This window comes from Lissotriton vulgaris, chromosome 6 (assembly GCF_964263255.1).
Source record: "Lissotriton vulgaris chromosome 6, aLisVul1.2, whole genome shotgun sequence".
Lineage (NCBI taxonomy): Eukaryota > Metazoa > Chordata > Amphibia > Caudata > Salamandridae > Lissotriton > Lissotriton vulgaris.
Window position 1 is genome coordinate 501632123 of NC_141694.1, and position 16197 is coordinate 501648319.

General features: G+C 43.4%; 1 protein-coding gene across 1 annotated transcript in view; it reads right to left on the minus strand.

The window, feature by feature from the left end:
• The window catches only part of LOC147707493 (CD109 antigen-like), an 899009-nt gene that overhangs the window by 171860 nt on the left and 710952 nt on the right, over positions 1 to 16197 (minus strand). The window contains exon 24 of the mRNA XM_086926509.1: positions 7565 to 7646. Coding sequence (XP_086782635.1) covers positions 7565 to 7646 — 82 coding nt within the window. The remainder of the gene's footprint in view (positions 1 to 7564; positions 7647 to 16197) is intronic.

Consider the following 16197-nt stretch of genomic DNA (forward strand, 5'->3'; position numbering starts at 1 on the left):
ACGGAGGAGCAGCAGCTGCTATTTTCAAAGGCATTTTGCAAAATGTAAATTAGTACTCCTATACTGCTGTCATGTGGCTTTGTGCATTGGTCACTAAGCATCTAAAATGGAAAACAATGAATTGAAGCTGAATATTCATAGACAATTGGTAGAAATATAAAAGAATGTGCCCTCTTTGAATATTTACTATAAGGGATCTAGATGTTTCAGGGCTAATTCACAAAAGCATTTAAGACAACAATGTACTACTCATGTTTTCATAAATGCTTTTGTAAGTCAACCACAAATTTGTTTTGGGCTTTAGTAATTCCAGAATTTTGAGCAGAGATGGAACATTTGCTAAGTAACCCCTGGTTTAAGACAACTAATAAGACTTTTTCAACTGAACGTTTTGTAAGAGAAACAAGTTATTCTGATTTGTATTTAATATTTTGTAAAATTGGATGAAAGTCATGTATTTAATTATTTTAAAAAACGTTTTACATTTTTGAAAAAGTTTGAGAAAAGTTTCATTGTTTTAATTAAGTTTATAAAATAAAAAAATAATTATTTATCACTTTAAAATACATGCATGATATTTAATCTGAAACAAATCGTATTAATTAGAATTAGTTCCTTTGGGGTGTTATTTTAATACCCTGTCTCCATTGTTTTCTATGAGAGCATGTTGCAGGACCAATGATTGACCTTGTGCGATTCTTGACTCCAAGGCTGGGTATAATTGACCTTTCTTTAAACTGCAAAAGTCTAACAAAGTATTGCTATGTGTTATGTATTAGCATGCCCCTCCCAAACCTTTGCCTACATTTCGCAAAACACCTCCCATTTAGTATTAATCTTACACTTTCCCACCACTCCCCCTGGTTTATTTAATATTTACTACTAAAATGTATATCTGCATGTGTGTAGATGCCCACACAGAAAAGTTACAAGATGCAGAAAGGGAGGGCTCTGGAGGTATGTTTGGAATAGCATTTTGTGCTGCATGATTTGTACTACTGCATTACTATTTCAGATACCGTATTTTCCGGCGTATAAGACGACCCCCTACTTTGCTTAATAAAATGTAGGTTTCGTGCTATACTCGCCGTATAAGACTACCCCCACTTCCAGTGCAGTCCAACGCAGTCCTGCATAGCCATTTTGAGAATGTATTTTATTTTATTTTGGCTCGTACTTTGTATGCTTTGTATGCTTTGTATGCTTTTGTAACCTGCACACTTATCACTTTTTCTCCAGGAATGTACCGATTGCTACCTCATGTATTTTGGTTGCTCGCTATTGTCACTTTTGATCCATGTAACTTAATGTTTGCTTTTGTAATTTGTCCATTGTTATTGTTGCTCACATCAGCCCATTTTTATATAATGCAGAAGCAGTCTGACACCTTCGGGTGTAGTCCGCGCTATGTAAAAACGCATGAAAACATTCCTTCAAATTTAGCATCCGGCTTATAAGACGACCCCCGACTTTCCAGAACATTTTAAGGGGTTAAAAAGTCGTCTTATACGCCGGAAAATACGGTACTACAAAATGCAGTTTTTGGACTAGGCCCATTGTGTTCAGACCATTTTCATGAATTAAATATTTCCTCCTTAGTCACAAGCTATTTTGAGGCCTTCCAATAGAACACTGTATAATTCAAATAGATGGCCATTTACCTGGGAATATGAAAATGGGTCATGATATAAAATAGATCAGTAAGATGAATGAGGTACAGCCCGGAGGTGAGTAAGTAGAAGGAAGACAGTGTCTTCTGGGGTGTAAGGCGCACCAGTGAGGCAATTGTGGTACAAGTAGGACAAGAGGGTGGATTGAAGCACATGGTTCATGAGATATGAGTCAACGTACATGACGTTTGAGAGAAGAGGATGAAAGTTTACGGTGTAAGTAAGAAGATGAGCATTAGGTGGTTGGACCTGGGCTACAAGCTTCTGCAAAGAACAACTTTCATAAATATCCATTAGGAGCACCTTAATGCCAGAGACAAAGGACTATGCATTTCTATTATTATTTTTTAGCGTTGCATGAATTATCGAGATATGTTTCTGGGAATCAGAGGGACAGGCCAAATATTGTTTACTCCATTTTTTACACCACCAAACTCAACAAGTCAAATTTGGCCCCTTCATGCCCAGAACCTGCAACATAACCTATGGTGTCCTCCAAGAGTATCCTCTCTCCCTGATGCTCTTCATCATCTACAGTGGCACACAACATTGGAAACCACAACATGAGATTCCACATGTACTCAGATGATACACAGCTCCAGGAGACAGGCACCACGTAGCAGGTTGCCTGAGGCATGCACAGATTCAGATCTCAGAACTAGCCATTTATGAATGAAGAAATGCCGAAGTCTTACTAATGGGACAATCTATCTAAGCCTTTCATCAGCAACTGACCAACAACCTGAAGACCCTGCCAATATCCATCCAAAATTAAAGGTGTGATATTTGATGGAACTGTTTGATCAGGACCTGACTGTTAATGCTCAAGTTAATTAAGTAATCCAAAAAGTATTCCATTGCTTTCATTAGGTCCTTGCACTTCTACAGCATCTTATAAAACTGTACTTATATCCTAGTCGCCTGGACAACTGTGATGTTATTGGCATAGCACTATGTTCAGCAAGAATTGCAGTTAACTCTATATCATGAAGTCCTTCTTGACTTCTGCTGCAAAGCTCATGCAACAGCCAAAAATAACTCTTATTTGGCTACCAAGTACAAAAGGCCACAGGTCAAGACTGGGCATAGTAAGTAAGTCCCTGCATGGACAGTCATTAGGATAGATCTTCAAACTAGCCAGACAGTACTAAATGACCCACTTGACTCGACTTGACTTGACCCACTGACTCTAATCTGCAACCCGTTACCTCATTTCCGATAAGGCAATCAGACACAGAGTTCAGAGTAGGTCACAACATGTACTATGCTACAACATATCAAACTCACAGCATCATACCAGGAGACTTGACGAAAGCATTTTGCATATCCAAATAGGTCTCAAAATTCATTTGATCAGTACTGTCTACAGACCCATGTCAGCTTAATTACCTCCATGATCAACTCAGTCACCTGCTACAATGACTGCCCCCTTTCCACAGGCCAGTCAAAGCTTAATACTGTCCAGTCTACCTGCAAAAATCCAATGTACAAAATGAGGATGTTTCGCCATCAACAAGACTTTTCCATCATTATTATTATCACCATGAAGATCACACCAAGACTCTTCTGGGTGAAGGGGCTTAAATACATAATGACACTTCAGAAAAACTGGGGCAGCTCTTGAGAATGACTCTCTCTGTAAAATATAGCCTCATGTTAAGTACACTAAAATGCTTGGGGGACAGGCATTAGTATTTCTTCAGTTGTAGCACAGTGCATGTCCTTGTATGGGACGTTAGTCCTTTCAGTAAAAAGAAAAACAACATTGTCGGTGACATTCATAAAGTCTAGCAGGAACAACAGGCTAATCAGAACATACAAAGTACCACCAGCCCTTTTGAATAGGACCATAAAATTACAAAACCTCAGACATGCAATGATGTTTTATCTGGCTTGCAGAAGCGTATGATTAGAGAAGCTAGTTCTTGCCTTTTCAGGCTTCCTGAAGCAAGATGTTGAGCCTGGACATGTACGATAAGAAGGAGGAGAGATACGTGCCAGATCTGCTGGCATGATATCTCTTAGAAGCAAATTGTATAACTCAACTGTGTTTTCCAATATGCCATTTTTTAGAGTTGTTGCACCACAGTTAAGTAGTGTGGATGACAGCATAACTACACACACATGTTCTTAATTGTATGGCATAAAGATTAATCAGTCAAACAATGCTATGCAAAAGACCTTGTGACATTATAACCTTGACGACATCGAAACATTGATATTTAGAGGTGATTCAGCTGACCATGTGTTTTTTTAAAAAAAAGACTCAACAGCTGTGATCTTGAAGCAAGTTTGACAGCACTCATTGTCCAGAATCGGAAAGTTGTGTTTTCTTAGACAGGGAAAAGGCAATCTTACGACAGGAACTTAATTAAGATTGTGGGAAAGTCGATTAGCAGTTGAAAAGGATGTGGGTCATCACCAAGTAATAATTACCATAATTCTGTATGGTCAAGTTAAACCTGAGCTCAACCCTTGATAGCTGTAGCACAGAGCAGACAGGATACACTTAGGAGATGGCGGTAAAGCATTTCTCAGTGCAAAAACCGCTACAGAGTATAAAAGCTACAGGATAAAAAATCCCATTCCAATTTATAAAAACAGAGTACATTTTCATGAGCAAATAGACATCAAAATAACAACAGAGGTTTTTTTTTTACAACAATTCAGTGTAGGGAACTGGAGATATGAGTTTTCAAACTTTTAGGTGTTTCTAGTGCCAAAAGGTGCTATGCGACAACCACTGGTATCTGGTTGCGCTATACTGGGTAAAATTCAAAAGTCAAGGCCGACCGTGATGGAGTGTGGGTCAGATACAAGGACCAGGTTCATACTGTTGGAAACTTTAGCTTCTGATTTAGTCTATTTTCTGGCGAAAATCCTCATTGACGAGATAGCTGGTAGGTCGGTGCCAGCTGGATCTGAAGAGGGAATCATCAACAGCAGCCAGCTGCAGTGCAAGAACTCAGTGGGTATCCTCTGAATTGGCTGGGAGTTTGATGCTCTTCACACTGAAGGTAGGAAAACTTTGTCCAGGCAAAGTCCGAAGATCAGGCCCAGGAAGGTATCGTAGGTGGTAGAGTGCTGCTTGGAGTTGTAACTAGTGGGTTTCTCTATGTTCGGACGTAGAAACTTTTCTGGAAGCCAGGATCCTATCGGTGGCGTGAACCAGGTAGTGGAGTCTGACTGGCAGTTTGACATCGGGGCGGTGGTAGCCTCTGGACCTTTTTGTGAAATGTTCAGAAAAAGTTTCCAAGTATCCTGCTTCACAACACTGGAGAGAAAAAGAGTACACTCTAACACCAACCAAGGTTCCAGGAACTTTTGGGATTAGGACTAAATCTCTCAGAAGCCATCGGCATGGTCCAGGTCAAACTAGCTGGAACTGGTCATATGGGCTCAGCAGAGATTTAGGCATCTTGCAGCTTTGTTGGTCCTGCTGCTGAACAAGAGGCTATGCTGCTAGCCATTGAAGTCCACTCTTCTGTCCTGTATCCAAGTGGAGAGCTGGGCCAACCCTTGGGCCACAAGATAAACAGCAGCTGTAGTCCTTCATCTGTTTTTCTGCAGTTCTGGAGATGTTCTGAAGAGGGAACTGAGGAAGCTACTCTTATACCTAGTGCCAGCCTGTTGGTGAGAGAATTTCATTGCCACTCCCAAACCAATGGGGTAAAAGTTCCCTGGGGTGACCTCACCCTCATTTGCATAACTTGCTTTGCGTTTTACTTAACAGCTATCCTATTGCGCACCCTCTACCTAAAATGAATATGGCAGAACTTTTCTTCCTTTGTGCAGAGCTCTGGCCACACTTCTGAGGTGTGTTTTAGAGAAGTCTAACCCCCCCTCTTCTGCAAACCTGTTCTGTACTGGAATAGGCCCCCGCCCCCATGGAGCACACAACTCCTATCTCTCATTGAATGCCCGTTTGTTCCCTTTCATGGGAGTCATTTGCATCTCCCAACAGGTTGCCAGGTGACAATTGTGGATTAACTCTGAATAGGCTACCAGAGGCTTTATGCAGGAAAATGCCAACTTTCTAAAAGTGGAATTTTCAGAATAGCAACTTAAAATCTGACTTAACTATTTGATTGGATTCTAGATTACTGACAATTTGTGTCCTTAAATCATGGTTCTACCTATTCCCAAACTGAAGTTATGCATTATAATATAACTAGTGTTGTTCTATGGGAAAGCCAGCCTTAGCAAGTCAAAAAAGGACTTTGGAAATTTTTCACTGCCAGGACATGTAAACATGTACACTTGTCCTGCTTTTTAAATACCATGCACCCTGCCCTGTGGCTTATATGAGGGGTGATATGCAAGTATTACAAAACACAGTATAGACCTGCCAAAATATGTCTTTTGCCAGGTATAATATGCAGTTTTGAAAATTGCCTGCAGGGGCAGGACTGAAGAAAAGCTTTACCTTGTTACATTAGTGGTGGCACGATAGATGCTGTAGTTCACTAGTCACATTTAACTTACATGCCCTGGTTACCATATTCTATGGATTTATAGTCCAGTTAAATGCAGCACTTAGTATTCTAACCAATTCAACATGTTGTTAGTGGTCAGAGCACATGCACAGGGGCCTTGTTAGCAGGGTCCCAGTGTACAGTATGTAAAAAACAAAAGTATTATTTCATACACATATGGGTGATCTTGCAAAAAGAGGCATTTTCTTAGGTCATTTCAAATCATGAGAGATAGACTTCCTCAAGGTACACATCTTCCAACGTCACAAAGCAAGAACAGAGGGAAACCTTGGTTTGTTTTACCTTCAGAGGGGAATGTGACCCATAACAATATGTTTTTTATTGCATATGCAGATTTATTTGAAGTAACCCTTTTCGCCCAGGTTACATCAACCTTCACTGATAAGAACAAGAGTGGTAGGTTAAATGGACAGATGGTATGGCAGTCCTATGCCAATTATGTGACTGCAAAACAAACATGCAAAACAGTTTCTGGTTCATTTGGGATCCTACATCAGGCATGTTATAATGCACATCAGATGAGGCACAGATGTAGTCCTGGAATACTCTCTACAGGTCTTCAACCTCCTTGAAGATACAAATGCTCTTAGTTTGGTTCTCTGAGCTAAAAAGTGCATGAGCAGCTCACTTCCTCCAAGAGACATCATGCAGCTCTTAATCTGCTGGGTATTGCTGTGGATCTTCATGACTTGAGTTTCCTTCTCTGAATGTGGCAGTAAAGCACCTCATTTTTTAAAGTACCAGCCACATGGCTTCAGTTCATTGCATCCATCTGCTGCCATCAGTATTTAGCATGAACACATCATAAAATCCAGGTCTGATGTCACTGACCCAGAGCTGCCTGTACCCTCAAGCTGTGAGATATCCACACATTTGAAGGGATCTGTTAAACAGAAATTGATAGGTAAACTCTGCCGCAACTTTTGATACTGCTGTAGGATCCCGTTTCTATCCTTTATAAATACCATCTTCTATGATCTTCACCTGGACAGGCACAGAGTCTACCCTGGTAGAGTTGCTGTTTCTTAGACAGCTCTTCTACGAGGGTGGCTGCAGGATATACACTTTTCCAGGCTGAAGCCGTCATGGATTGTGCATTACTCTGTCAGCACAATTAAACATTCCAAAGATGCTAATCTGGAGCAAAACAGTCCCAAATTATATTTTAAAGGTGCGAAAATAGTATACAGCATGATAAGCAGTGTTCACAGAAAGTACATTTTTAAAAGTACATCCAGTGTACATTGTACTAGTGTGCGAACTTGGATGTGTTCAGAAATCACTGTGCAAATAAATATATAAATAAATGTTTAATGAAGTAGGTGTTGTGGAAATTACACCAATAACATAATCTGCATTTAATGTCAGACAAAACCATAGGTTGTTGATAACACCTACCATGTGCTTCCAGAAAGGTCCGAGGCTCCAAATGCACTGAAAGAACCATCATCTCTTTGGAAGAGAAGCTCTCTTTGGTAACCTAATTAGAGAAAACAAGCAGGTAAAATTTCTAACCTCCATGGAATATAATGTTTGACTGGAAGGCATTATAATAAACAAGACAGAACAGGTTTCTTTTTAACGCATTTATAGTACTCTTATTTCAACCATGTTAGAACTGTCCTAAGCTTCCAGAAACTTGGAGAGTAAGAAAGTTTGTAAGAGAATTGAGCCTTTTTTGCTTACTTAAAATTAGACTACCTCTTTATTCGAATGGGAGTTCGTATGGCACAAACCTAATGAGAGATCAACACATCAACGAACAATGGCAAGAGACCAGAGATCCAATGTAAGATCATTTACAAGAGGCAAATGCTTGTGGGGGGTGATTCCTATAATGCAGAAACATAGTGAACTCTGAAGTGTTGAGTAAAGAGCTCTTCCTGAATTACAAGAGGGTTCAAGTTCAAGTTCAAGTTCGGGCATTTATATAGCGCACTACTCACTCAGAGGGTTTCAAGGCGCTTGGGAAGGGGTTCGTTATTTTTCGAATAGCCAGGTTTTAAGTTCTTTTCTGAAGGAGATGTGGTTTTGAGTAAGGCGGAGGCGAGTGGGGAGTGAGTTCCAGGTCTTGGCCGCCAGGAAGGAGAAGGATCTTCCCCCCATGGTGGATTTTCAGATGCGCGGGACTGCGGCGAGGGCTTGATTGGACGATCTTAGTTGGCGGGTGGGTTTGTAGAAGGACAGTCGAGTGTTGAGGCATTCGGGTCCTAGATTGTAGAGGGCCTTGTGTGCGTGGGTGAGGAGACGGAATGTAATTCTTTTGTTGACGGGAAGCCAGTGGAGGTCTTTTAGGTGTCCGGTGATGTGATCTTGGCGGGGGATGTCCAATATGAGTCTTGCTGATGCGTTTTAGATGCGTTGGAGTTTTTTCTGTAATTTTGCTGTGATTCCGGCATATAGTGTGTTACCATAATCCAGTCGACTTGTGACCAGTGCGTGGGTGACAGTCTTTCTTGTCTCGAGGGGGATCCAGCGGAAGATTTTTTGAGAGTGCAAAGTACGTTGAAGCAGGAGGATGAGACTGCGTTGACTTGTCTGGACATCGAGAGAGAGGAGTCTAGGATGAATCCAAGGTTACGTGCATGGTCTGTGGGTGTGGGTGCTGTGCCCAAAGCGGAAGGCCACCAGGAGTCGTCCCAGGCAGAGGGGGAAGATCCTAGGATGAGCACCTCCGTTTTGTCTGAGTTGAGTTTTAGGCGGCTGTGTTTCATCCATTCGGCTACTTCTTTCATGCCTTCGTGAAGATTGGTTATGGCGGTGTTGGAAACTTTGGTGAGGGAAAGGATTAATTGGGTGTCGTCGGCGTAAGAGATGATGTTGAGGTTTTGTTGGCGCGCAATGGATGCGAGTGGGCTCATGTAGACGTTGAAGAGGGCGGGACTGAGTGATGATCCTTGTGGTACTCCACAGATGACTTCAGTGGCCTTTGAGTTGAATGGGGGAAGTCGAACTCTCTGAGTTCTCCCAGCTAGGAACGAGGTGATCCAGTCCAAGGCTTTTCCTTGTATGCCGATGTTGCTGAGGCGTTGCATAAGGGTGCTGTGGCAGACTGTGTCGAAAGCGGCGGAGAGGTCGAGTAGAATGAGGGCCACTGTTTCTTCGTTGTCCAGTTGTGTTCTGATGTCGTCTGTTGCTGCAATGAGGGCGGTTTCGGTGCTGTGTTTGGCTCGAAATCCGAACTGAGAGGGGTCGAGGGAGTTGTTGGATTCAAGGAAGGCGGCGAGCTGGCTGTTGACGGCTTCCTCAATGACTTTGGCCGGGAATGGGAGGAGGGATATGGGTCGGTAGTTTTTAAGTTCAGAGGGGTCTGCTGTGGGTTTCTTTAAAAGGGCGCTGAGTTCGGCGTGTTTCCAGCTTTCTGGGAAGGTGGCAGAGTTGAACCAGCAGTTGAAGACATCACGGAGATGGGGTGCGATGATGGAGTCAGCTTTGTTGAAGATGTGGTGGGGGCAGGGGTCGGTTGGTGAGCCAGAGTGGATTGAGTTCATTAGGCGGATGGTGTCTTCAGTGGTGATTGGGTTCCAGGCGCTGAGGTTGTTAGTTGGTGGAGTAGGATCTGAGTGGGGTGGGGAGGGTTGGTCGCTGGGAGTATTCTCGAAGCTGTTGTGGATGTCGGCAATTTTGTTGTAGAAGAAGGAGGATAACGCATCGCAGAGGTCTTGGGAGGACTTGGATATTGTTTCGGATCCTCTGAGTATAAATTAAGATATAAACAAAATCAGAAGAGGGAGGTAGAAGCATTTTGCTTGAGAAGCACTCTGCTTCCAATACATAACATGGGGGTAATCACAAGGCGTGCACCCACACCATTCTCTGTTGATTAGAGTCTCTTCATTAAATTACAGTGATCCCTCTGTGACCACTTTCCAAAGTGTTATGTTTTCATCACTGGCGTACTTGCGGTCAGTTGCATCATCAGTCCTTTTCTCGACCATGAGGTTGAGTCTCTGCCCTGAGATACATGATGGGATCTGTGCAAGGCAAGTTAATTAAAGTTGCTTACTGTCCCCTGGAGATAGTACTTTTAATTGTCAACAGAAACATAAAAAGGGGAGCAGTTGCAAGGATAAAAATTAGAGGTATGTGAAATGGACCATTATGTCATCCTACACATTTTTTAATTGATCAAAAATAAGGGGTGGACATGTTCAGCCAACTTGCGACCACAAGGGTCGGCAGCTTTCTTCAGGACCAAAACATCTGTCAGTTCCCAACTATCCCTAGAGGAACAAATTGTCCCCCTGGTGCTCGGCATTTAAGTGCTTTTTGTAGATTCATCTGGGGTTATTTCATGGTGTTCCCTTGTCAGCCATTGGTACGCTGTTAATTTGTATGTTGTCCCTACTCCGCCATCTAGAGTAGGACTCGGATGTGTCCAAGTTGTTTTTCTTCAAAGAAGTTTTTCGAGTCGCAAGGTATTGTGACTTCTCCTCTTGTTGAAAATACGCAAGGTCATCAACTCCATTGTTATATTGTTTTCCCGCACGGCAGGTAAGGTAGAGCAAAGCGATTTATAGAAAGAGATGTCCAAGCAAGAGAGAGTATTAGGTAATTAGCATTTACTGAACAGCCACAGGCATCCAGGGAGATGGGTGACCTCATGAGAATCTACAGCACTACAAGCCATAAACAGATGCTTACAGGGTAAGTAACATTTTCTGTTCGGGGCATGTGTGGCTATAGATACACTTGCTGTGCATAGACTGTAAAGCAGTTCTCCCCACAAATGCGATTGCTAGCCTGTGGGTGTTGCAGGGAATTGAAGCATCTTACAGGGTACTGCATGGACAATGTTGGCTTGTTGACCAGACAACACATCCACACAGTAGTGTTTTTTGAAGATGTGGCTCATGTAACTGGCATACAAATGTTAGTTATGGGAATCTTTTCCAGGAAGACCATAGAGGCCCCCTTCTTTCATGAAGAGTGGGCTCTTAGAGGATTAGACAAAGCTGTTTTGGCTTTTGCGTTGCATGCTTGGATACATTTGACTATCCATCTGGCTATGACTGATTTAGATAGAGCCTTCCCTTTATGGAGTTCGGAAAAAGCAACAAAGAGTTGCTGCATCTTTCTAAAAGATTTTGTTCTGTCTATTAAGTACATGAGGGCTTGTTTTCTATCTACAGTACGGAGACCCCATTGCACAACTGAGTCAGGTTGAGGAAAGAAAATGGAAGGTCAATGGACTGATTCGATTAAAACAAGGAGACCACTTTTGGATGGAATTTAGGGTTGGTGCGGCAGACAACCCTATCGCTGTGTTCTTGAAAGAAAGGTGCTTCCCTTCCAGTGTTAATGCCTGGAGCTCATTAACAAGCCAGAGTGAAGTGATGGCAACAAGAAAAGCCACCTTCCAGGAGAGATATTGGAGAGGGCAGGAGTGGAGGGGCTTAAAAGGTGGGCCCATAATTCTTGTGAGAACAGTGTTGAGAATTCACGTTGGAGCCGGGGGACCAGAGGTGGGATCTATCTCTTGAGGCGTTCCATGAAAGCCTTAATGACTGGTATTCTGAAGAGGGAGATGTGTTGCCTGTTCTGAAGATCTGCAGGCACTGCTGCTACGTGAATATTAATTGAAGTGAAGGCTAGACCATACATCTGCAGGTGATGCAGATAACAGACTATATCCTGGACCCTGGGTGTTAAAGTGTTGATTTGTTTGGAATGACAATAATGGACAAAATAATAATTCCATTTGTTAAGTGCCTAGTTACACCCAACGATGTGTCCCCATGCTAGGATAAATACCCCCAAAGGAGTAGAAAGGAAAGTCTTTACCTAGACTAAGGGGAAATGGGATGATGAGAGAGACATACAGATAATCCTAAACTAGGGATGAAATAGTCAGGTTTTTAGTCCTTTGCAAAACATGCTTTAAATAGTGTCAGTGGTAAAGTGTTTCACTTTTTGGCTGACCGATAGCCAAAAGATCGATCTCCCATCCTGGCTCTTTGGATTTTGAGCACCATGACCAGGTGGGCTCCCGCAGATCTAAGATTGCGGGCAGGAGTGTAAAAGGTTATCATCGAGCGGAGATTACTAGGGTATCTATATTCTACAGAATTCTGTGACAACAGCACATAGCTTTGTGGATAATCCTCTTTTCCACTGGCACCACTGAAGAGTAGACAGAGCTGTAGTAGTGGATTTTCTTCTACGAAGGTTCAGAACCAATCGTGCAGCAGCATTTTGAATACGTTGCAGATTACTGAGGCTTTTTTTTGGAGACTCCTACTTGGAGAATGTTACCATAGTCTATCTGAGATGTGACTAGAGCGTGCACAGGTGTTTTTCTGGCCGCAATAGGTAGTTGATCTAAGAGTTATCTTTAAGAGTTCAGAAAGCATTTTCTGGCCACCTCCCTGATTTGACTCTCAAATGAGAGTCATATATCAAACCATACTCCCAGATTTTATGTTTCCTCCTTATGGGCAGGAGTTTGCCCCAGGCTGATGACCAAATTGAAGGTGTTTTCCCAACTAGCATTACTTCGGTTTTATTGCCGTCAAGTTTAGGGAAATTGTTGGACATCCATGAGGCGAGCTCCCCTAGACAAGTGGAGAACTGATTAGCTACTGTCTCTGTGTTCTGAGATAGAGTGACAATAAGTTGTTTGTCATCTGCTTATGATACAATGGTTACATTGTATTTTTCTACAATTTCTGCAAACAGGCCAATATAAAGATTGAATAAAGTGGGGCTCAGTATAGAGCTCTGAGGGATCCCCTGCCTGAGAGGGATGCTTTTTAATGTATGCGGGTGCTAAGCGACTTGAAAGCTGCAAGTTAGGAGGAAAGAGGTCAACCAACGAAGATCTGGGCCCCTAACCTCACAAAACCTTAGTCTTTGAAGAAGTATGTATTCTGATATGATGTTGAATGCCATGTTTAAGTCCAACAGGACCAGTGTTGCAGTATATCCTGTCAGCACATTTCCTCAAGGTTTCCGTTGCGAGGAGTAGGGCTGACTCCGTAGAGTAGGAGGCTCTAAAACCAGATTGTGAAGGGTGAAATAGATTATTTGGATTGATATGATTTACAAGTTGACTATTCACCACTTTCTCCGCAATAAGTGTTAAACCTAGTCCACTTCCTTTGGGTGATCATCTGATTAGGTTTAAAGAAAAGGGTGGGGGGACTGCAGAAAGGTGTAGAAAAGGCCACCAAGTGGTGGTCTGATCAGGGAACTATTAGCGCGGTGTCCACTTCAATCTCCAGAAAGTTCGTAAATATCGGGTCTAGGATGCCCTAGTTGGTGGGTGGGGGTGTTCACTTTATGAGTTAAATTCATAGTTATAACTTCCTTACATGGAGATTGGGCTTCTAATATTGGAGTTATTGTCAAAGTGCAAATTAAGGTCACCTAAGATTATCAGTTTATTATGGCGAAGTATTGGCTGGACAATATTCTCAGGGACACTGTGCCACAGGTCCTGATAGGCGATAGATCAAGAAGCCCACTAAAGAGTAGTCTTCTACTGAGGCAAAAGTGAAAAAGATGACCTCACAGTTTTCAATGTTAACTCCCTTTTATGGCGAATTTTAGGGACAGTATGCAGATTATTGCTTCTTTTATTAGGGCGGTCCTGACTTTGTATTCCGTAGGCTTGTGGTAAGATAACTAAAATGTTGGGAATTGAAGACTCATTAAGCCAGGTTTCTGTCTGGAACATGGCATCAAGCTGTTTTTCCATGAGAATTTCGTTTTTTTGTTTAATCAGTGATTGGCAGTTATTTAGCAAAGACTGTACTTTGCGCTTGCTAGTGGGAGTCAGCTTTATGTGTTCCGGGTTGTAGTTACAATGAGTGCAGTTAAGTGAGTCGGCATCTACAATTAGTTTGTGCAAGCATGCTTCAGGGGTCTTCGGAACTAGGTCTCTGAGTTGGTTAGCGGAGTATGTTAAGGGTTGACAGGCAGTTGAGCTGGCAGGGGTCCTGGCACCTGGCCCCGGCTGGACGCAGACAGGCGCAGACAGGCTTTCCTTTTGCGCACCTTGAACCGCCCAAAGGCATTTCCAGGTAATAGGCTTGTGTAGTAGGCCTGCATACTTAGCTTTTTTCAGGATGCTCATACATTCAGGTGGTAGGGGAAGGTACACAAATTCTAGGACCTGAGGAACTAGATCCCTCTCTTAAGTGACCTGGGGTCCGGCTGCCTGGTTTCTCCATGGTTCTGCCTGCGAAAGTCTGGCCTGTTGGAGGACCTCTCATGCGGAACCACCAAGAGTTCCAGCAGAGCCATGAACCAGGACTGGTGGCCCCAAGTGGGAATCACAAACGGAAGGAGTAGGAGAAACGGAAAAGCATAGGCAAATATCCCCGACCAGTTCATCCATAGTGCGATGCACATGCAGTTGTGGGTGTGGGAGCCTGGAGGCAAAGCTTGGACATTTGGCATTTTTTGCAGTGGCGAAGAGGTAACAACATCATTGGAAGTAAAGGAGGAGGACTTCCGGGTGGAGTTCCCACTTGTGGACTTGTTGCTGCATCCAGCTGAGGAGGTTGGCAAAGAAATTGTCAACTCCTGTACTCTGCCAACAGGTGTATCTTGTGGCAGAGAGGCCACCACCAAATACTCTGGGTGAGCAGAGAGAGCTGGGAAGATTAAGTATCACCCTTTTTCCTGAAGGTAGTACATGGCCGTCATGTTGTAGGTCCAAATGAGGATAACCTTGCTGGTCATTCGGGGCAAAAAAAACTTAAGTGCTAGGTGGACGGGTAAGGGTACCATGAAGTTGATGTGGGGAACGGGTTCTATTGGTCTCGAACAGTCAGGTCCTTTGAGTATGCTGACCACCCTGTGAGGGAGGCACTTGTGATGGTCATTTATGGAACTGGGTCGAGAAAAGTTTGTTCTTGCAACAGGTTGTTGGTGTTCAATCAGTGTAGAGAGCCAAGTGTGCGGCCGCCGATCAACATAAGATTGTCCCAATGACCTTCAGCGTGAGGCCATCAGTGCACTAAGCACTCCTGCAATGGACACATATGTAACCAGACTGTCCTGACCGTGACCTGTTGATCAGTTTGGAACAGAAGAAGAAAGTGCCTGGAAGGACTGCATTCACTGAGGGGTTGGTTAGGCTTTGCCTATTTCAGAGTTGAGGACTGCCTGTAGAGAAGGTTGGACCTGGAAAGGTGGGATGTGGGATTTGGTCACATTAATCATAAACCCTAGCTTGTGCACAAGGTTTATTGTGATCTGCGTGCATTTGCAACACTGTTTTGGACTGGTGCTCTTACTCAGTCAATCATCCAGGTAGGGTAAGACGTGGATGCCCTGTCTGTGCATGTGATTGGCCACAACTGTGAGGCATTAATGAACACTCGAAGTGTGGTAATAACCACCAAGGGAAGCACCTTGAACTGGCAATGTTTTCTGCTAGCCACAAGCTTGAAGCAGCGGTGATGCACCAGGTGGAATGCTTTGTGAAAGTAGGCATCTGTCAGGTCAAGTGCACCATGAAGTCTCCTTGCTGTAACAGCTGAACAACATCCCGAAGAGTGGCCATGTGTAAGTGCTCTGATAGGATGTCTTCGTTGGGAGGACTGAGGTCTAGAATGGGTGCAGGGCACCTTTCTTTTTGGGAATTAGGTAGTAAAGCGAGTAGACTCATGTGCCCTGCAGATGGTATGGGCCGAGATCTATGGCCCCTCCGAAGAGGAGAGCTGAAACCTCTTCTTTGAGCAGACATTGGTGTTCTGGACAGAGCCTGTGTTTATGGGATGGTATATTGGAAGGTGTGGAAGCAAACTCCAGAAAATAACCATGTTGGATAATATCGAACTCCCACTGATTGGATGTGATATTCTGCCAGGTAGGGATGAACCTTTGTAGACACCTCCTGACAGGAGTTGTGTGATCGGTGGGAAGAGAAGGCAAGTCAGGGCTTAGTCGTTGTGGCGGCCCAGTTATGGCTCCACCTTTGCCTCTACCTTTAGTTCCAAAGTTGCCTCGGGGGGGCTGCTGTGCCAATGGGCACTGAAAGGTCATGGATGCTTCAGGGTAGGTGGTCTTCGAGCCTCCCC